Source organism: Watersipora subatra, chromosome 10, assembly GCF_963576615.1.
Source record: "Watersipora subatra chromosome 10, tzWatSuba1.1, whole genome shotgun sequence".
Lineage (NCBI taxonomy): Eukaryota > Metazoa > Bryozoa > Gymnolaemata > Cheilostomatida > Watersiporidae > Watersipora > Watersipora subatra.
In genome coordinates, this window is record NC_088717.1 from 18,098,910 (window position 1) to 18,117,914 (window position 19,005).

The 19,005-nt window shown below is 38.4% G+C and overlaps 1 protein-coding gene across 1 annotated transcript; it reads left to right on the plus strand.

Annotated features, from left to right (window-relative positions):
- Positions 1-12,262: 12,262 nt before the first annotated feature.
- On the plus strand, positions 12,263-16,423 carry LOC137406831 (tetratricopeptide repeat protein 28-like). Its single transcript, XM_068093442.1, has 2 exons — positions 12,263-12,286; positions 13,226-16,423. The coding sequence occupies exons 1-2, from the start codon at positions 12,263-12,265 to the stop codon at positions 16,421-16,423; spliced, it is 3,222 nt and encodes a 1,073-aa protein (XP_067949543.1).
- The last annotated feature ends 2,582 nt before the right edge of the window (positions 16,424-19,005 follow it).

Sequence of the window (19,005 nt, forward strand, 5' to 3'; positions counted from 1 at the left end):
AAGAAACCGCCAAAGGGAAGTAGAAGCAATTAAATCTACCAACCACTACCAGAAAACTACCAAAGAAACATTGGAGACGAATCAAATGGTTACGCGTTTACAGACCTGTCTTTCTTGGTCAGACACAACCTAAATACCAGGAGTAAGTCTCGAGCTCATTCTACATGTCTACATCGCGTACACCAGCTGAAGACTTATGCGAACAAGAAATTTTCACACGCATGACTTGAAGCATTGAACCTTTAAACTCAGCCTATACCCGAGTATACACAGGCTAGCCTTCTCACACGCCAGATATCTATAAAAGAGAATAGCTCTCATGACTCAGCCTCTCTTTCCCAAGAGCCTGCTTAGGCGCTCTCACCTCTGACCGCTGAAGATTTTCTTTCTCCCCAGCTATGGAGCCTCATTCTCCTTCATCAGTGGAGCTTCTTCTACTGCACTATCTCAACTGCTGAAATGTTTTACTTATGGACTGTCACGACTCTCATTGACTGTTGAGACCCAAAGCTGTAAAGGACTGAGCAAATAAGCCTGGATAACTGTTTGAGTAAGAACGTAACTTTCATTGGCTATTTTACCCTTTTTTCATTACTATCATTGTTTTAGAAATTTGTTTGTTGTGTATTTAATCATTTAACTTATAGGATAAAGAATTAGGTTTTGCTGGTAAATATCAGTATTACTTACAATAGCTTAACAACTTCATTAGTACCTGAACCAGTAATAATCAAATTAGTTCCTACAAGCTAAGCAATACTGGAAAAAGAAGTATATTACTACCACTCCTGTGAAAAGGACTACTGTTGCATAGCGCATATGGAAATTGTTTCTACCACAATTGAAGTCAGTAAGTTGAGCTAATGATATTCTATAAACTGTATAAAGCAAAATTGAATCTTTCGAAAATCGTTTTCACCATAAAAAATGCTGTCTAATGTCTTGTCCTTGATTTAAGAAAAATATATTGTGTTTATTTTGCCTGTTTTATTCAGATATGGTAGTAAGTTTTATAATTAATACAGTAACCCTTTGATTGATTGTATATGTATATTTTGATTTATAGTTTGCAAGACAAAAGGACCACCAAATGGATACGAATGATACTACTTCAAAGATGAAGACAACCGGTAAAGATAGCTGTGATAATGGTGATGATGAGAAGGTCAACTATATTACTGTCATCTGTCTGAAAATGTTCTCTAAGCAAAACAAATTTAACAGTGGATGACTACAGGGTCTGTACTCTACCAGTGGCAGTGGTTAACAGTTAATGACTACGTTGTCGGTGCTCTACCAGTAGCAATGGTTAGCAATTAATAACTGCAGTGTCTGTGCTCTACCAGTAGCAATCGTTAACAGTTAATGACTACGTTTTCTGTGCTCTACCAGTAGCAATGGTTAGCAATTAATGACTACACTGTCTGTGCTTTACCAATAGCAATTGTTAACAGTTAATGACTACACTGTCTGTGCTCTACCAGTAGCAATCGTTAACAGTTAATGACTACAGTGTAGGTACTCCACCAGTAATAATGGTTAACAGCTAATGACTACAGTGTAGGTACTCTACCAGTAGCAATGGTTAACAGTTAATGACTACAGTGTCTGCACTCTTCCAGCAAGACATTTGATTAGTTAATTTATATTATGAATCTCATAAGGACACCGAAGGTCAATAAAGTATCAATAGTTTAACCAAGCCTTCCAGATGCCAAAGTTCTATTGTGATTTAAATGCCAAGGTCACATCTCCAAATCAATAAACACTCCCTGGATTGATAAAGGCTGTGCACGTCATTTTTCACAGCTCTCGATTAAGGCTTCGTTGTGTGCTCTTGTTACACTGTCAATAAAGATTGTTACTGTTTGCATAGGTGACAATGAGATAAGATACGCAGTACTAGTTGGTAAGTTGCTATTATTGACCTAGAAAAGCTGGGGTACTTCACAGCTTCCATAATAGAACTCTCTGCGTTAGATTGAATCGATAACAGTATAGCCAGCCTATACTTCCATACCTAGAAACAATAGATGAATGTAAACAGGTCAATGTAAATAGATAAATTCTGTAATTTTAATCATAGAAGAAAGTTGGCCAAGAAAAAACTAGCCGATTGGGCAAAGAAACAGTCATAATGTCTAAGGATCGCTAAACATATTATAGAAATGTTTACTTTTCCATATCCATTTCCATTTCCATAAACATAAATATTTCCATAATTTTAGGGAAATGGATATGAAAATTTTAGTTTAGAAATATGGAAATAGTATGGAAATAGAATAATATGGAAATGAATTATGGAAATGTTATGGAAATGGAAGTAATATGGAAATGAATTGAGGAAATTTTATGAAAATGGAAAAAATATGGAAATTAATTATGGAAATGCTATGGAAATGGAAATAATATGGAGATTAATTATAGAAATGGTATGGAAATGGAAATAATATGGAAATGAATTATGGAAATGGAAATAATATGAAAATAAAATAGGGATATGTTAGGGAAATGGAAATGAACTATGGAAATGTTATGGAAATGGAAATGAATTATGGAAATGTTATGGAAATGGAAATGAATTATGGAAATGGAAATAATATGGAAATGAATTATGGAAATGTTATGGAAATGGAAACTGTGACATACACGTAATCCTTGATAATGTCACAAAACAATCATTATAACTGATTAATTGCGATCATTCAAAACAGTCATTTATTATTGCTACCAACCTTGACACTTTTTTGCATTACCACCGCAGTTATTATTTTGATATTCATCAACAGGTGGTATAAAATGTGATACAATCTATAAAGTAATCGACCTTGCAAAGTTTCAAAAACTAACTGACAAATATCACCCAGATTAATTTTGTAGAAGTTGAAATTTGATCATGGACAGAGGTTGATAGATTTAAAAAAACTAAACTACGAATAATACTAATTAGCTGCTGGCTGGAATCAGTGTAAATAAATTTGCTTCATCAGCCTAACTTGACAGCAGTGAAGTTTTCAACATTTTTGATTACTCAATTTTTACGAGTCAGGCAATAATTCAACAATTCAAAGCCAGCGAATGATGTTTCATTGGCAGCGTTGAGTGTGGCTAATTGTGTTTGAGACTCGAGTTTGGGCTATTCAACCTATAGTAATACTCTGTTACAAAGTGATTCGCAGTTGCAACTGAATAAGCGCAACTTCAACAATTGCATAAGCGCAACTTGCTATAATATGCTGATTTCACTCCCTGCAGACAACGTCAGCGCATAGTATTGCATCCGCATAGTCTTATCACATATAGTAAAATGTTTCTGAAGAGACTTCACTAGTCTGTGTATGTTGCAGAGTCGCCCAGTGCTGGCTGCTTGCATCCAAGCCATAAGTCATCGAGACACTCTCCGTATGGCCATGATTGGAACGTTATTCTTGGACGAGCTCCTTGTTTTTATACATTTTCAGGAATCTTCTCAAAGCTGCCTTCTGTACATTGGAATTGCTCGAGCCCCATTACTGTCTTTATTGGTTTTACAATGAGGCGGCTAATCATCTTATGCTTCTTTAAACTCAGTTATTTTTGGTCATTGAGCTGTTTAAAACTTGCAAAGCCTTCTAGGATTGTTACATTCCGTTCTGGCATTTGTTAGTTGGATCAGCACGGTATCAGTCTTAGTTAGGCTGATGCTTCTTGCTTCCAGGAAATAAGTCATTCCATATGGTTATTCACTCTTTGTGCCCTAATATGCTTATTCAGAATATTTCATGGAGTTCTCTAGACAGGTCCTTGATCATCCAGTTTCTTTTCAAGTACTTCTAGCTAGTAGCATTAATGACTTGCCACAACTCATACTTGTTTTATTCAATAAAATTTTTATTTTAGTTCTATGGATGCTTGCCTTCATATTGCAGCTTATAAAAATTAATGACAGCTTATACTGCCTTATAGAATTTGCTCAAACTAGAATGATGAATGTGTTACTGTAGGGGGACATGTGGCTAGTAAATGAGCTGACTAACATGCCTAGCTATGCTCAGCGCTAGTACAAGCTCTATTGATTTACTCTTAAGTGTATGACCTCAACAAGGAAGTTTTTCAATTGCCTGCATTTTGTAAATACTAAGACTTAGTGCGATAATTATTGGGTAGTACTGCTGATCGCCTACCTTTTGTTATTTAGCAAGGAAAACTATTAGGCTATAAAGGCTCATCTTCTGGCCGGCCATTGTCAGTTGTTAGCAGTGTATTATATGCGTAGGTGCCACTAGCCAGCGCTTATCACTTAGCAGGTAAAATATCTGACCTATTTAAATATCTATACATAGTGAGAAGCATCTTACTTAGAAGTTGGCTATGTTTGGCTGATCAGCGATTCATTCTGTAGGTCAGTACATATATGTTTCAATGGTACAAACCAGCTTATTTTTGCTCCAATTTGGCTCCTATGAACTAGTTGAGAGTGAGAGGGAGAGAGAGAGAGGGAGAGAGAGAGAGAGAGAGGGAGGGGGAGGGGGGAGAGAGAGAGAGGGAGAGGTAGAGGGAGAGAGAGGGAAAGGTATAGGGAGAGAGAGAGAGGGAGAAAGAGGGAGAGAAAGAGTAAAATGTAGAGTCTGTATATAACTCTATTTCTGACATGGTTAAGAGAAGACACCAAGCTTTTGATTGCATGTGTCTGTTTCAAGAACCGATGTCTAGCAGATGAGTAGTCATAACTTGCTAGTGGTCAATCACTTCCATGTAGCCTTGTAAGTTTAAAATACAATACACTACTGATCGGTGTATTAAAAACACGCTCTGTTAAGCACAGGTGTTTCCTGTAGGACTGTGTGAGAATAACTGATAAGTCTAGAACAGCTGTCAAGATTCCAAATTATGGCGTCGTCGAGTAGTTGCCAAATAATTCCATCACTTCCATTACCGTAGATAGATATTGAGCAATGCACTCGCTGTACAATGCTGCGAGCATCTGCTCACAACGTTGTACATTTCAAAACAGTGTCATAGTCTCTCAATATCATATATTTTATAATCTATATGTTTAGAGCATATACCTAGTAACTACATATGTTGACTGAATGTAAAGTCATCGCTGTGCTCTTGTCTTTATCTATTATGACTGAGCGACAGTTTGTGCTCATAGAACTGTCGCTCATAGTTTACACGTATAAAGATTAAGGCCAAGTTTTGCTAGCGAGGTCAAGAGGTCAGGATGTAAAGATAACATGTTAGCAGTTATGAGTTTATAAAAACGACCAAAGCAGCATCCAGTTTTGATCAACATACCTTCATAATTTGGGTTAGTTCATGCAGTTTCACCGTTTGTTCATTTGGAATAGATTATAGTTGTCTATGCTGTGTGTGACGAGACCTTAGGTTCTTTAGCCATTGGCATATTAGCCTTATGCCCTTTGCTCTTTGTTATTTTTGCTTTAGGTAGGCTACATTTTACCTTTTGTTTCTTAACTGATTTATGAAGTTTTATATATTGTACACTGCCAAATTGTTTCACCACGAACCCTATCACACTCTAAACATCTATAACAAACACTATTTTTTTAAGTTTTGGCTGTGAGTTATTCAAAAACCATCCTATTGACAAAAGTTAAATAGATTTTATGTCTATAAATATTTTGGAGTATAGATTACAATCCATGAAATATGTATGAAAAACTGATTGACATATCGGCAAAAATACAAAATCATCTCCCTTATTTACTAGTAAGGTGCAATTTAGAATAGTTGACCATCATTAGGCCTATTGGTTAATCAAGCATCTTAGCCTTTGCCTTAACCTTAGCCCGTTACATTACTTGCAACCAGGTCAGGTTTAAAACCTTTCCGTTGAACTATCATGAAAACTTGCTTTGTCAATGAGGTGACGATTGCTACTGTTCATTCACTTTTAACATTGCCAGTCAGGCTTAAGGTCAAGGTCAAAAAGCAAGTCATCTCACCAACCACAGAAAACAAAACACATATGTAAAACTTGATATTACTACCTGTCTAAGAATAGTATCATCGGTAGTTTTAATTAAAAAGGTAAATGGTGTTCTGGTTTACTTGAACTCTATGACCTGTTGTACCAAAAACCTTTCGCCTCCTTTGTAAAATTGACAGATAAATACTTTGTGGCAACCAAACTATTAGGTACATGAAATATTTCGCAATATTTTTCCACTGCTGAGTAGACAATAGAGATGCCCTGATTCTAATTTCATCAGCCGATTCAGATACCAATCCGATACACCAGTTCTTATTGAAAAATAATCCGATTCAGATACCGATTCAGATCTTTTGTGTTGCATAGATAATTGTTAATTTTATTATGCAAATATAATGCAAAGAAAATATAAATATTGATGTATTTGTTTGTATTCATGGAAAAAAGATATAAATGTATATATAGTCACATACTGACATACCATGCATCTAGTAGCAAAACAGTCCATGCTTCTTGTAATCTGCTATTAATAATGGTAATTACAATACTGTTGTTAGTGGTACAGCTTTCTCTGTGATAATGAAGTCTTGCTTCTACTGCTGAACGAACTGCTGCGCCTGTAAAAGTTTAGAGCAAATCAATATTTCTCTTAATTACTGTTAGTGATTCAATTATCTCAGTGAGACATCTTTATCTTCCATCACTATCGATGTATCCAGTCGTAATGAAAAAAAGACTCACTTGCCACAGATTATGGAGGACAGGCTAAATAGGCCGATAGGCTACTGAGGTTATTTATGCGATGCAAATGATACATCATATCATCAGGATCAAGAGAGATAGATAACTTTATGCATCGACTGCTCAAATTACTTTCGTAATGCTAGTACATAGAAATATTACACCGCATTCTTGTTTCCCATCATTGTGCTTTTGTTCGTGATTGGCTGCAATAAATCATATTGCTGTGATTGGGACATACCACACTTGGTGATTACATCCTGACTAAAGCCAAAAGATTCCTCAGCTGTGTGGATGTTTATTAGGCTATAGACATGAAATAGATTGTGTGACAGGCCTGCAATTCATTAGGTAAAAGTAAAAAACTTGCAGCTGATCATTTTTTATTAGTGTAGCAGGCTAAACTACGGTTTTCTGCTAAATAGTTGAGCTGTAAAAAGTACCTGAAGTTTCCGATTTTTTAAGAAAAGATCGGCCAATACCAATTTAGATACTCATCACCCATATCGGCACCAATACCGATTCCAATATTAAAATCGGGGCAACTCTAGTAGACAATACTGTCTAAAAAACTAAAAGTCTTAGTAAATTGACATTGAAGGTAAAAGCTCCTTTTAATTTTTTGTAAAGTTACCGTTCTCACAAGTCAGAAAAGGAGTGAAATTGATAAGAAAAAGTAAAAAACTTGTCAAAACAAACTACATATATTAATACAACAGTTACTGTTAAAGGTTGACTTGCGATAAAATTCACCTTACAGTTATTTGGTATCAAAAGATTCACCATGTCTTACTCTGTTGTGTTGTAGGTGCCAAATATGTGGAAATGTGATTACAAGCTCTTAAAAGCTCGAAAACGAAAAGCCGCCGTAGATTTGAATCTCTTTATTTCGATGACATAGTCATGAAATTTGGTTATTGTCTTGTCACGTGATGTTCTCATGTGAATTGAAAGGCCAATATAAAGCTCAATATAAAACTTATCGTAGCACTAGTTTATGACAAACACTTTGGGTTTTACCGAAGACCCCGTATCAAATATAGATGCTCGCTACTTTACAGTTTTTATTCAGCCTGGTGTAATCGGCAAGTCGTAATCTTTTCATGTGCCTCAATACTTCGCAAATAACTTTTGCAGCACTTTTCGATTATCACAGTTGACCAACAGGCTCATCATGTTTATCAGAGGATGATATGCAATCTTTCAAGCTAAGATTAAAAAATTAAACATATTTTTATAGTAGGTTTCGATATACCAGTGCTCAAAGTGGCAGCATTACGATTCCGATAAAATAGACATGTAAGAACAATAGACATGGTTTTATTGAATGCGTGAAGTATATTTGTGAAAATATTTCGACGAATAAGGTTGCATGAAAGTGTAAACAGAAACCATTTCTCACAACTACGTCCCATTTGAGCCGTTTTTGAAAGAGAATCCAAACTACGGCGGTCTCGTGTGGCTGCGATTAACTGTTTGTTTTTGAGCTTTTAAGAGCTTTTAATCACATTTCCACATATTTCACACCTACAACACAACAGAGTAAGACATGGTGAATCTTTTAATATCAAATAACTGTAATGTGAATTTTGTTGCAAGTCAACCTTTAAACCTTTGCATTAATAAAGGTGAGCCTACTTTTTTCTTTTTGGAAAGGCCAAAGGCATGGGTTTTGAAAGATCTTAGACCATATTAGGCAATTGACATGTATTTTATCATTCGTATTATGTAAAACCCCTTTAACGTAAACATATATGATTACAAAAGTGTAAACTTGTAAACCTTATAATGTTTTACTGTTGGAGCAATCTGCTAATGAAATTCTATATGAGTACACAGACATTTCACATTTATTATTATTATTTCAACCACCCGGTCTGTAATAAAATTGTCAAGCTTTGAGCAGTCCACAGTTAGAAAAAGGGTTGGGGACCACTGGGCTAAGGCAACACAGCCACCCTTGTCTCTAGTTTCAAATGAGGTCTGTATTTACTGGTCACACAACTGCCTGCACTGCTCTTTATTGATCATCAATTATAGGATTATGCAAAATAATATAACTTAACTAGCTGTGCCACCCTGCGGACAGAAAATTTATTTGTATTTAACATATAACAACATTTGCCATTCTAACTTTCAAACTACATATCATGAGAGAAGTGTGTCGTGTAGTTGAAATAAATTTAGAGAAAAATAAAAACAACTGTAAAGGTTTTAAAACTTTGTCAAACAACTGTACTTTTCAAACTAGTAACCTGGCATATTGCCAATGGAAAAATCCACTAAGCTAGTTAACAAGGTTAGGCTTCCAATGACGGTAAGCCATCACTTTGAGTCTGCATTGTTGTCCAGCTCAGCTGTTCTAATAATAGGTATAGCCGGAAAACCTACACACATACGACATACATACTTTGAGATATATAGATTAAGATAGTCTATCGGTGAAACTCACAGCGAATTTCTCAGATTCATATATCTAACTGTAGCCTGTTGTGACAAAATGTTGTTTTTGCAGAGTTGTTCCCCCGTCGAGCGGGCGAGCAACGCAACAGCTTGTCACAAGACGTACTGCACCTGATGCATCAGCTGCACTTATAGGGAGTTGTTCTCTTCCGTCTATGCGGCTTGGTTGCGATGTTATGTCGGCCGCTCCATTGGTAATCATAACGAATTTCGCGCAAAAATTTATGTAGAAAAAATAAGATTCTAACGTTTAACCAGCGACCAGTCTCTGCGGTAAACTTTAGTAGAGCTTGAGAACTTAGGCAACAACAGCGACTAAACATGTCCTTATTTGTGCGCTCAGTCAGTTTTATTTCTATTTTTGTATCAGTCAGTTTTATTTGTTCTTATAGGTCTTAGTTTCATTTTATTTTGTTCTTAAATTCTACTAGCGTTTACAACAGAGACTGGTCTTTGGTTAAACGTTGTAATCATATTTGTTTCTACATAAATTTTTGCGCAAAATCCGTAATGATTACCAATGGAGCGACCACCATAACATCGCAGCCAAGCTGCATATACGGAAGAGAACAACTCCCTTTTAGTACAGCTGATGCATCAGGTGCAGTACGTCTTGTGACAAGCTGTTGTGTTGCTCGCCCGCTCGACGGGGGGAAAAAATCCGCAAAAACCACAGTTTGTCAAGACAGGCTAATCTAACTGATTATTCTGGTTTTTATGAGCACTGGGTAGAGTCTGATGTAATTGTTAAATACATCTCACTATTGGTTCAGTTAACATTCACTAGGATTCAAAGTTGTGACTATTCTAAAAAAAACGCAACTGCGCATTGATAAGTACTAACTATGTCCGGATGTAAAATGAATTAAAGTCGCAGTAAATTTTTGCCTAACTGTCTATGCAGTCGTATTAGCAGCACAATGGCAGTTGTAGCACGTCACAGTCAAGCAGTGTGCGGTACAGCTGTATACTATTGCGCAGTATTTTTTTGTGAAAACTTATTACAAAATGAAGTAGTGAGTTGACTTTGAAGCGACCGTAACATAATTACAAAATGTGAATACTGATCAAACTTGAGTGTGAGTAAGCTAACAAATTGTTCACAATGAGCTTGTTGCATGTGGTTAAAATAAAAATATATTAAGGTTTTGATTTTTTATGTTAATGAGCTTACAATATAAAGGCCCCAATTTCTTCAAAATTGTGATACTGCCTAACTCCCTATTTCCAAATCATATGGGAGTTAGAAGGCAAGTTCATGAGCTGGCTGAACATAGCATCTGACTATTTTTACAATGCAGTAAAGACGCTCAAAAAGCCAGCAGTGTCATTCGATCCACAGTATCAACTTCATACTGATGCATCGTTGCAGTATACATGCAGTTTCAAGTTTTGAAGAATGTGCATACATGAATTGTTGGGGTTCAGACAATGTGTCATGGAGGTAAATTTACAGTAAGGAATTTACAGTAGGAGTGCAGTAGCGGTAAATGTCTACTGAGCATTAGAAAGTTATGATGCGCTGCAAAATTACTGCATGATGCAATGCAGTTGTAATGCCTCACAATGCTGTTAGGAACCCTCAATTTACTCGATTAAAAATAGCTACAAAGGTTTCGAATTGAGGTTTAGTGAGTACAAAATTCATTTTCTTGCAAATCTTGTACTGCTAGCAAAGTGTACTCATGTATCAACTGATTTATCATCAAAGTAAACTCAAGCAGCAAGCCACTGGAGATTGTATAAGAACATAGATAATATAGCCTACTATCAATAAGCTTGGTGTCACCCAGGATTTCATTCAGGTTCTATCAAGTAGCATGCAGGTGGGTGTTTAAAAAGTAGTTTATCAGAAATTGAACAGAGCTTTAAAAACAATCATTCTTGGGGACCTGATGGAAGTCTCGAAGCATATGTGTCGTACGATTTTACAAAATTGTTTGAAAGGTGTGGAAACGCATGGCGTTTCCACAAGTTTAGAAAAGGCACATAGATGGTTATCTAGCTTACCTTGCAATAGAACTCAATTCATGCATTACATTGCTGTAACTTTTGTACTTGTAAGCAAGTAGAATTAAACAACGTGCAAAGGAACATGCTATGGAAAGGTGTGGAAGGTGTGGAAAGGCTGTGTTTCTGCACCCTCCACACCAAGCGAGTGCTTGCTCTATAACAAAGTCTTCGATTTATGCTACATACATTTTGATGGATTTGCCAGAGTAATTACCATGTTATTTACATATTGCTAAAGCCTTGTGTAGCAGGTAGATAAACAGAAGCTCACTTCCTACCTCATTCCATAAAAAGGTTTTTAATTTTGTCTCGCATAACTCTTTATGATACTCACAGGAGATCTAGAAGCAGTTTTGTTAAGCTTTGGAAAGTTCATCTTGTTTGATTTTGTATAAAGATGAACCCGCTGTTAGGTATATCGATTAATGTTTATGAGGAGAGATACTTTGGTAGCCAGGGACCTTTTTTAATCTAAATACCGTATTCATTAAACACTAGTCTGAAATATACAGTATCACAGGTAAAATATTGCTACCTATGGCATGAGAAGACAATAACTAGAATTTAGGCATTGGGTAATAAAGAACATTATTAGACATGAACATAGTTAATACCATACTTACCATAAAGCATGTCAAGGTCATAAACAACTTAGTTACTTGACGTTTTCTTAGTTTTCCCTTTCTGTTCCAATCAGTAAAAGTAATATTCAAATATACAATGCCAATGTGGGCAGACAAACAATAAAATAAGAAGTCTCGCTGTATTTGCAACACTCAGTACACAACGCCTTCAGATCAATACATTATATAGGCCAAAGGTTCTATTATTTTCATTTAGTATGAATGTTACAAAGCAAGCAAGAGCTGGCAAATTCTGTTTTGCTCTGAGTTCTTTGTATGTAAAGAGTAAACCGTCTTCATCTTTACATTTGATGAAGGTATTGATATATGAGATGCGTGTACTTTGCAGATTATTTGTTGTTGTAGGCAATTAGGCAGTGTCGATTATTTGCGGATGACATCGACTATCTCATAGAATTACAAAGCAGTTAACAACGACTTATAAAACCTGCAGACAACTGCCGCAGACAAATTAGAGACCACCATGGCTCACCAACCTAAAGAAAAGGTAGAGTTCTAGAATGTCCTGATGTTTTATTTCCTGTTACTGCCCAAAGGTGCCATATGCAGAAGTTCACCATTTGGCAATCAGGCAATGGGATTTTACTCTAGCCTTCATATTCCACTATTTTAGCTCACTGTAGTAAAATGTCTCTTGTACTTGTGGTAACCAAAAAAACAGTAGAAGTATATTTATCTCTAGTAGTACTGCTCTACTTTATTTAGTAATATCTAGATATGAAGAAAAGTGCATGAACAGCGGCATAAAGGAAATATAGAATCCTTACTTAAGACAAGTATTTACAAGTTATCTATATTTTCTACTGTTGACAGCAGTCAGCAACATCTGGCTGCATGCTATCTGATTGATATTGTCTATGCCTTGTCTCCAGTGATCGTACATAATATGGGATTGAAATTGAATACTCTCCGATTTGGTTGTAAGTGTTTGCTATAGATGTGCAGTTCATAGCTATATGCAGGTTGCAACGAGGTGATTCATAGAGAAGCTTCTTTTAGGTAGTATTCTAGAGCAACAACATGATTGTCGACAGCTCCATTAACTTTTGCTATTTTTTCACAGTTTGCAGCTATGATAAATTGGAAAATTTGCCTGTCGTGTCAAACAGTGTTCCACAATGGATATGGATTCACTTCTTCATTTTGTTGAATTTAGAATAGGTCCTGCAGTTTGTATTAAAATATACTAGCAAAATTTATTTTAAGAATAGTAATGATATTTATCAGGAAATACATCCGAAATATGCAGTTTCATACTTGATTCACTCACCTTTTTATCGAGTTTCTTAGTGCGATATTCTTAGCAATAATCTTAGCTGTGCAAAAAGCTTTCTTTCCAATTCCTTTTACAATATTTATCATGAAACATTTTTATTCAATACTCTCCAGATGAGTTATGACTTTTTTAAAGCATGTGGTATTGTAGGTGTTGCCTTTATCTGATGCATTTCATGAAAGCCTTTCACAAATAAAGCCTCTTCTTGAGGTAGCGACCAACTACAGCAGCATTGGCTCAGCATATCATTCCTTATATGACTACAAACAGGCCCTGGAATATTACACCAAGTCATTGAACATGCATAAAGTGATCTATGGAGAAAACACCAACCACACTGCTATAGCAACCAGCTACAGCAACATTGGATCGGTTTATCTTTCTTCAGGGCACTACAGACAGGCCCTGGAATATTACACCAAGTCCTTGAACATGCAAAAAAGCATCTATGGAGAAGACACCAATCACACTGATATAGGAACCAGCTACAGCAACATTAGCTCAGCATATAATTCCTTAGGTGACTACAGATTGGCCCTAGAGTATCGTACAAAGTCATTGCACATGCAAAAACCTACCAATAGAGAAGATACCAACCATACTGATATAGCAACCAGCTACAGCAACATTGGCTCAACGTATTATTCCTTAGGTGACGACAGACTGGCCCTAGGGTATTATGTGAAACCATTACACATGCAAAAAGCTACCTATGGAGAAGACACCAATCACACTAATATAGCAACCAGCTATAGCGACATTGGCTTAATATATCATTCAGTTGGTGACTACAGACTCGCCCTGGAGTGTTATATGAAGCCATTAGACAGGCAAAAAGCTACCTATAGAAAAGATACCAATCACGCTGATATAGCAACCAGCTTCAGCAACATTGGCTCAGCATATCATTCATTAGGTGACTACAGACTCGCCCTAAAGTATTATATGAAGTCATTGGACATGCAAAAAGCTATCTATGGAGAAGACACCAATCACACTGATATAGCAACCAGCTACAGCAACATTGGCTCAGCATATCATTCATTAGGTGACTACAGACAGGCCCTAGAGTATCATATGAAGTCATTGGACATGCAAAAAGCTACCTATGAAGAAGATACCAATCAGACTGATATAGCAACTAGCTACAGCAACATTGGCTCAGTATATCATTCATTAGGTGACTACAGACAGGCCCTAGAGTATCATATGAAGTCATTGGACATGCAAAAAGCTATCTATGGAAAAGACACCAATCACACTGATATAGCAACCAGCTACAGCAACATTGGCTCAGTATATTATTCCTTAGGTGACTACAGATTGGCCCTAGAGTTTTATATGAAGTCATTGGACATGCAACAAGCTATCTATGGTGAAGATACCAATCACACTAATATAGCAGCCAGCTACACCAGCATTGGCTCAGTATATCATTCCTTAGGTAACTACAGATTGGCCCTAGAGTATTATATGAAGTCATTGGATATGCAAAAAGCTACCTATGGAGAGGATACCAATCACACTTATTTAGCAACCAGCTACAGCAACATGGGATCAGCATATCATTCAATTGGTGACTCCAGACAGGTCCTAGAGTATTATATGAAGCTATTAGACATGCAAAAAGCTACTTATGGAGAAGACACTGATCACACTGTTATAGCAACCAGCTACAGCAACATTGGCTCAACATATCATTCCTTAGGTAACTACAGACCGGCCCTAGAGTACTATACAAAGCCATTAGACATGCCAAAAGTTACCTATGGAGAAGATACCAATCACACTGATATAGCAACCAGCTTCAGCAACATTGGCTCAGTATATCATTCTCTTGGTGACTACAGACAGGCTCTGGAATATTACACTAAATCATTGAACATGCAAAAAGCTACCTATGGAGAAGATACCAATCACACTGATATAGCAACCAGCTACAGCAACATTGGCTCAGCATGTAATTCCTTAGGTGACTACAGACGGGCCCTGGAGTGTTACACTAAGTCATTGACTATGCAAAAAGGGATCTATGGAGAAAACACCAATCACACTGTTATAGCAACCAGCTACAGCAACATTGGCTCAGTATATCATTCCCTAGGTGACTACAGACAGGCTCTAGAGTATCATATGAAGTCATTGGACATGGATAGAGCTCACTATGGCAAAAACACCGATCATGCTAAAATAGCAAGTAAATACAGGAAAATTACCTCGCCACATATTATCTCTATGGAGTATAAGGCCAAGTCATCAGAGACACAGAAATTAACTACAATTAATTCCGGCCATTCTATCATTGCCGAAAACTATGAAAAAATAGCTCGAGAATATACGGGTATGGGCAACAATGTTGCTGCTCTAGAATACTACTTGAAAGAGTTAAAAATGAAGAAACTTCTTTATGAATCACCTGGTTGCAACCTACATATAGCTGAGAGCTACACATCCATAGCAAACACTTACAACCAACTCGGAGAGTATTCGATGTCGATTCGCTATTATGTGCAATCACTGGAGACACGGCTTAGAAAATATCAATGCAATAGCATGCAGCCAGATGTTGCTGACTGCTATGCTTGTATAGCAAAACTGTACTATAAATTGGGGAACAGTGGCAAAGCACTAGAAAATTGCCAGAAAGCCTTAAAGATCAATGAGTATTTGACATTTGCTGTCAGCCGTAATGGGCTGTCATCATGCTATGACTTAATTGGGGACATCTACCATCAGACAAAAGATTACAAGTCATCGCTAGAGTATTACGAGAAGTCATTGAGCATCCTTGAGAAAACTCTTGGTGCTGATGTTAACCATGCAGACATTGCTGCATGCTGTGGCAAAATGGCTGTCATCTACACTACTATTGGTCAACACCTCACCTCTTTAAAATATTACAAGCGAGCGCTGACCATGCAACAGTCCTTGACTAGCAGCAAGCCTCAAGATCCACAGAAGTCTGTCAAGTCTCCAGTTTTGCAATCAACAGTCTCATCACTACATGTGTCATCCGATGTCGCTCCATCAAAAGTATCGCCAGATGTTGTGTTTGCACATTTGCAGCTAAAGTCAGATACATGTTCAGGTACACAGACTATTGACAGTTCTGAAGATACCCATCAGCATGTCATACCAAAAACCACTCAATCAGATTTCACATCTAAATCTGCACAACCGAGCATCACATCCCTGCAGGTGCAGTCACGACCTGATAACCTGGATGCTGGGCAGAATGTCATTAGTGCCGATGATTCACTTGATGTATCTTCCCAATCTTCCTTTTCAGGTACGCAGAACTTGTGTCTGGTGAAAGTCTCTTACCATTGGTACATTGGGTACATATAACTTGTGTCTAGTGAAAGTCTCTTACTACTCGTATGTTTGGTACACAGAATTTGTGTTTGGTGAAAGTCTCTTAGCACTTGTATGTTATGTACACAGAAGCTGTGTCTGGTGAAAGTATCTTACCACTTGTATGTTATGTACATAGAACTTGTGTCTGGTGAAAGTCTCTTAGCACTTGTACGTTAGGTACACAGAACTTGTGTTTGGTGAAAGTCTCTTACCATTTGTATGTCAGGTGCACAGAACTTGTGTCTTGTGAAAGTCTCTTACCACTTGTATGTTAGGTAGACAGAACTTGTGTCTAGTGGAAGTCTCTTACCAATTGTATGTTATGTAGATAGTACTTGTGCCTGGTGAAAGTCTCTTAGCACTTGTATGTTATGTACACAGAAGTTGTGTCTGGTGAAAGTCTCTTAGCACTTGTATGTTAGGTACACAGACCTTGTGTCTGATGAAAGTCTCTTACCAATTGTATGTTATGTACACAGAACTTGTGTCTGGTGAAAGTCTCTTAGCTCTTGGATGTTATGCACTCTGAACTCGCGTCGGGTAAAAGTTTTTTACAAATGGTGTGTTAGGTAATGCTGAATGTTTGATAAAATAGCCTATGATAGATGTGTTTAGGGTATGTGTCTCACAATATCAGCTCTACTAGCTTGTTCAGCATAATAGTGTAAAGGTTTTGTGCTACCCTTACTTTCCTCCACTAGTACAAGACTCGGTGCATGAGTTTATACATATATTTTCTGCTTTGTTCATAAGAGTACAAGAAAAGTCAAGCACATGCAATTAACAGGCCCAGAACAGCTCTGCTTTCTAGCACAAATGTTCAGGCTTATATAGCGGGTAGGCCCCGCCTCTCGTTGTACTTGGCTAGGCTTGACCCAGCTCGGCTTTCGTTTGGCTTGGCTCTACTTGGGTCTATTCAGTTCAGCTCGGCTTGGCTCTGACTGGCTTAACTCTCACTTCGTTATTCTGCCTGACTGAGCACAGCCCGGCTTGGCTTAGCTCAGCCCTAGGCTCAGCTCTCAGTGGATCACATTCTACAACACTCTCCCTTGCATTGGTGACCACGGTTTCCAATCTAGACCTTGGGAGAGAACTTATAGTAGCCACCCGGCAGACCTCCTCTTCTCCTGTCAGAGTTCTGTCCAGGTCATCCGTCATCCGCTTCGGAGACAGCTTCTCCGAAGCAGCTCGTTCTGGCCTCGACAGTCACTTCCTCTCACTCCTGATCTCCCTTGGGTGATGCCACACTTACCGACTCCGGTGCACCCAGTGCTTCCTCAGCTTCTTTCAAGCTAGTTGTGACTGAAGTCAATAAATCTTGTAGACATTTGTTACCTTTGCTGTCCATCTTCCCAAGTGCTCTAACGTTGTCCATAGAAAACGATTGTTTTAAAAGGAAAGCTTTGGTCGCGTCTGTGAGGACTGTTTTACTGCTTTCCTGTTCGACCTCCGGACCGTTTTCCAACATTTTCATGGAGTAGCATACCCTATCTCTATACTGTTCCAGCTTTCTAGTGGTCCGAGTTGGCCTCGGATTGTGCCGCACTGGAGTTGATAAGATTTTTAGAGTTGCGGTTTCTCCGGCTTCCTTTGGGTTTGATTCCGGTTCTCCCGGAACTTCTTCTAGTGGTGCCAAATTGACTCTTACCGAACTCGGTCTTTTGTGCTCCTCTTCCTCTGATCCGGCCGGGTTTTCTTTGAGAGTTGTCTCCTGCCTTTGCTTTTCTGCGGCTTCCATCAACAATTTTTCACAGTTGGGTGGGGCGGCATTTTGGCACTGGGTCGTTCCTGACTTCCTCCAGCTTTTTCTCTGGCCTGCTGGGTCGAGCCCTTTTCATGTAAGGGCCCCTCCTTGGCTCCAGACTGGCCGGGGCTTGTCTCAGCCTTTTTGGACAACCATGGTAGGGCTTCAGCTTTGCCTTGCTCTGGATGGAGGACTGGCCCTGTCGCTCCATCAGATATGTGTGGTTGCCCCAGGTGGCAGCCATACATATCTGTGTGGTCTGGCAACCCCAGCTCCCGCCCCAACAGCAGCATGTTGACTGTTTTTCCAATTGCGGAGGGATGGTGCCTCGGTATGCCCTCATCAGCTCGGGAAGCAACAGATCCCATTTGTCCTGTCTTCGGGTTAAGAGTAATGCCCTCAAGGAATCTCTGAGTCTCTGGTTATTCCGTTCCATGATTCTATTGACCTGTGGGTGGTAAGGAATGGTAAGTGTCTTCTCCACGTTTCAGAGTTGGCTCAGTTTGGACATCAGTTGGCTCTCGAACTGCCCTCCTTCCTGGTTCGTGCGAATCTGCTCTGGAAGCCCCAGGTAGCAGTACACCCGCTCGTCCAGCGTGTTCGTGACTACCGGTGCTGAGGTGTCAGGCAGCGCCAGCGCATCCTGTCATCGGTTGAAGTGGTCAGTCAGGACCAGCACCCACTTATTTCCTCTTGGAGTGGCCGGAAATGGCTCGACCAGATCCATGACCACCTTCTGTCAGGGTCTTCCGGCATTGAGCTTCCGTTTCCCTCTGGCCCTTTTTGTCCCTCAATGCTTTACAGCCTGGCACACCTCGCAACTGTTGAT

Bases quoted from the DNA above. Each gene is read 5' to 3' on its own strand.
- LOC137406831 (XM_068093442.1), top strand. From the start codon at position 12,263: ATGGCTCACCAACCTAAAGAAAAG. The intron at 12,287-13,225 runs GTAGAGTTCTAG...GTGGTATTGTAG, and splicing joins CTCACCAACCTAAAGAAAAG to GTGTTGCCTTTATCTGATGC.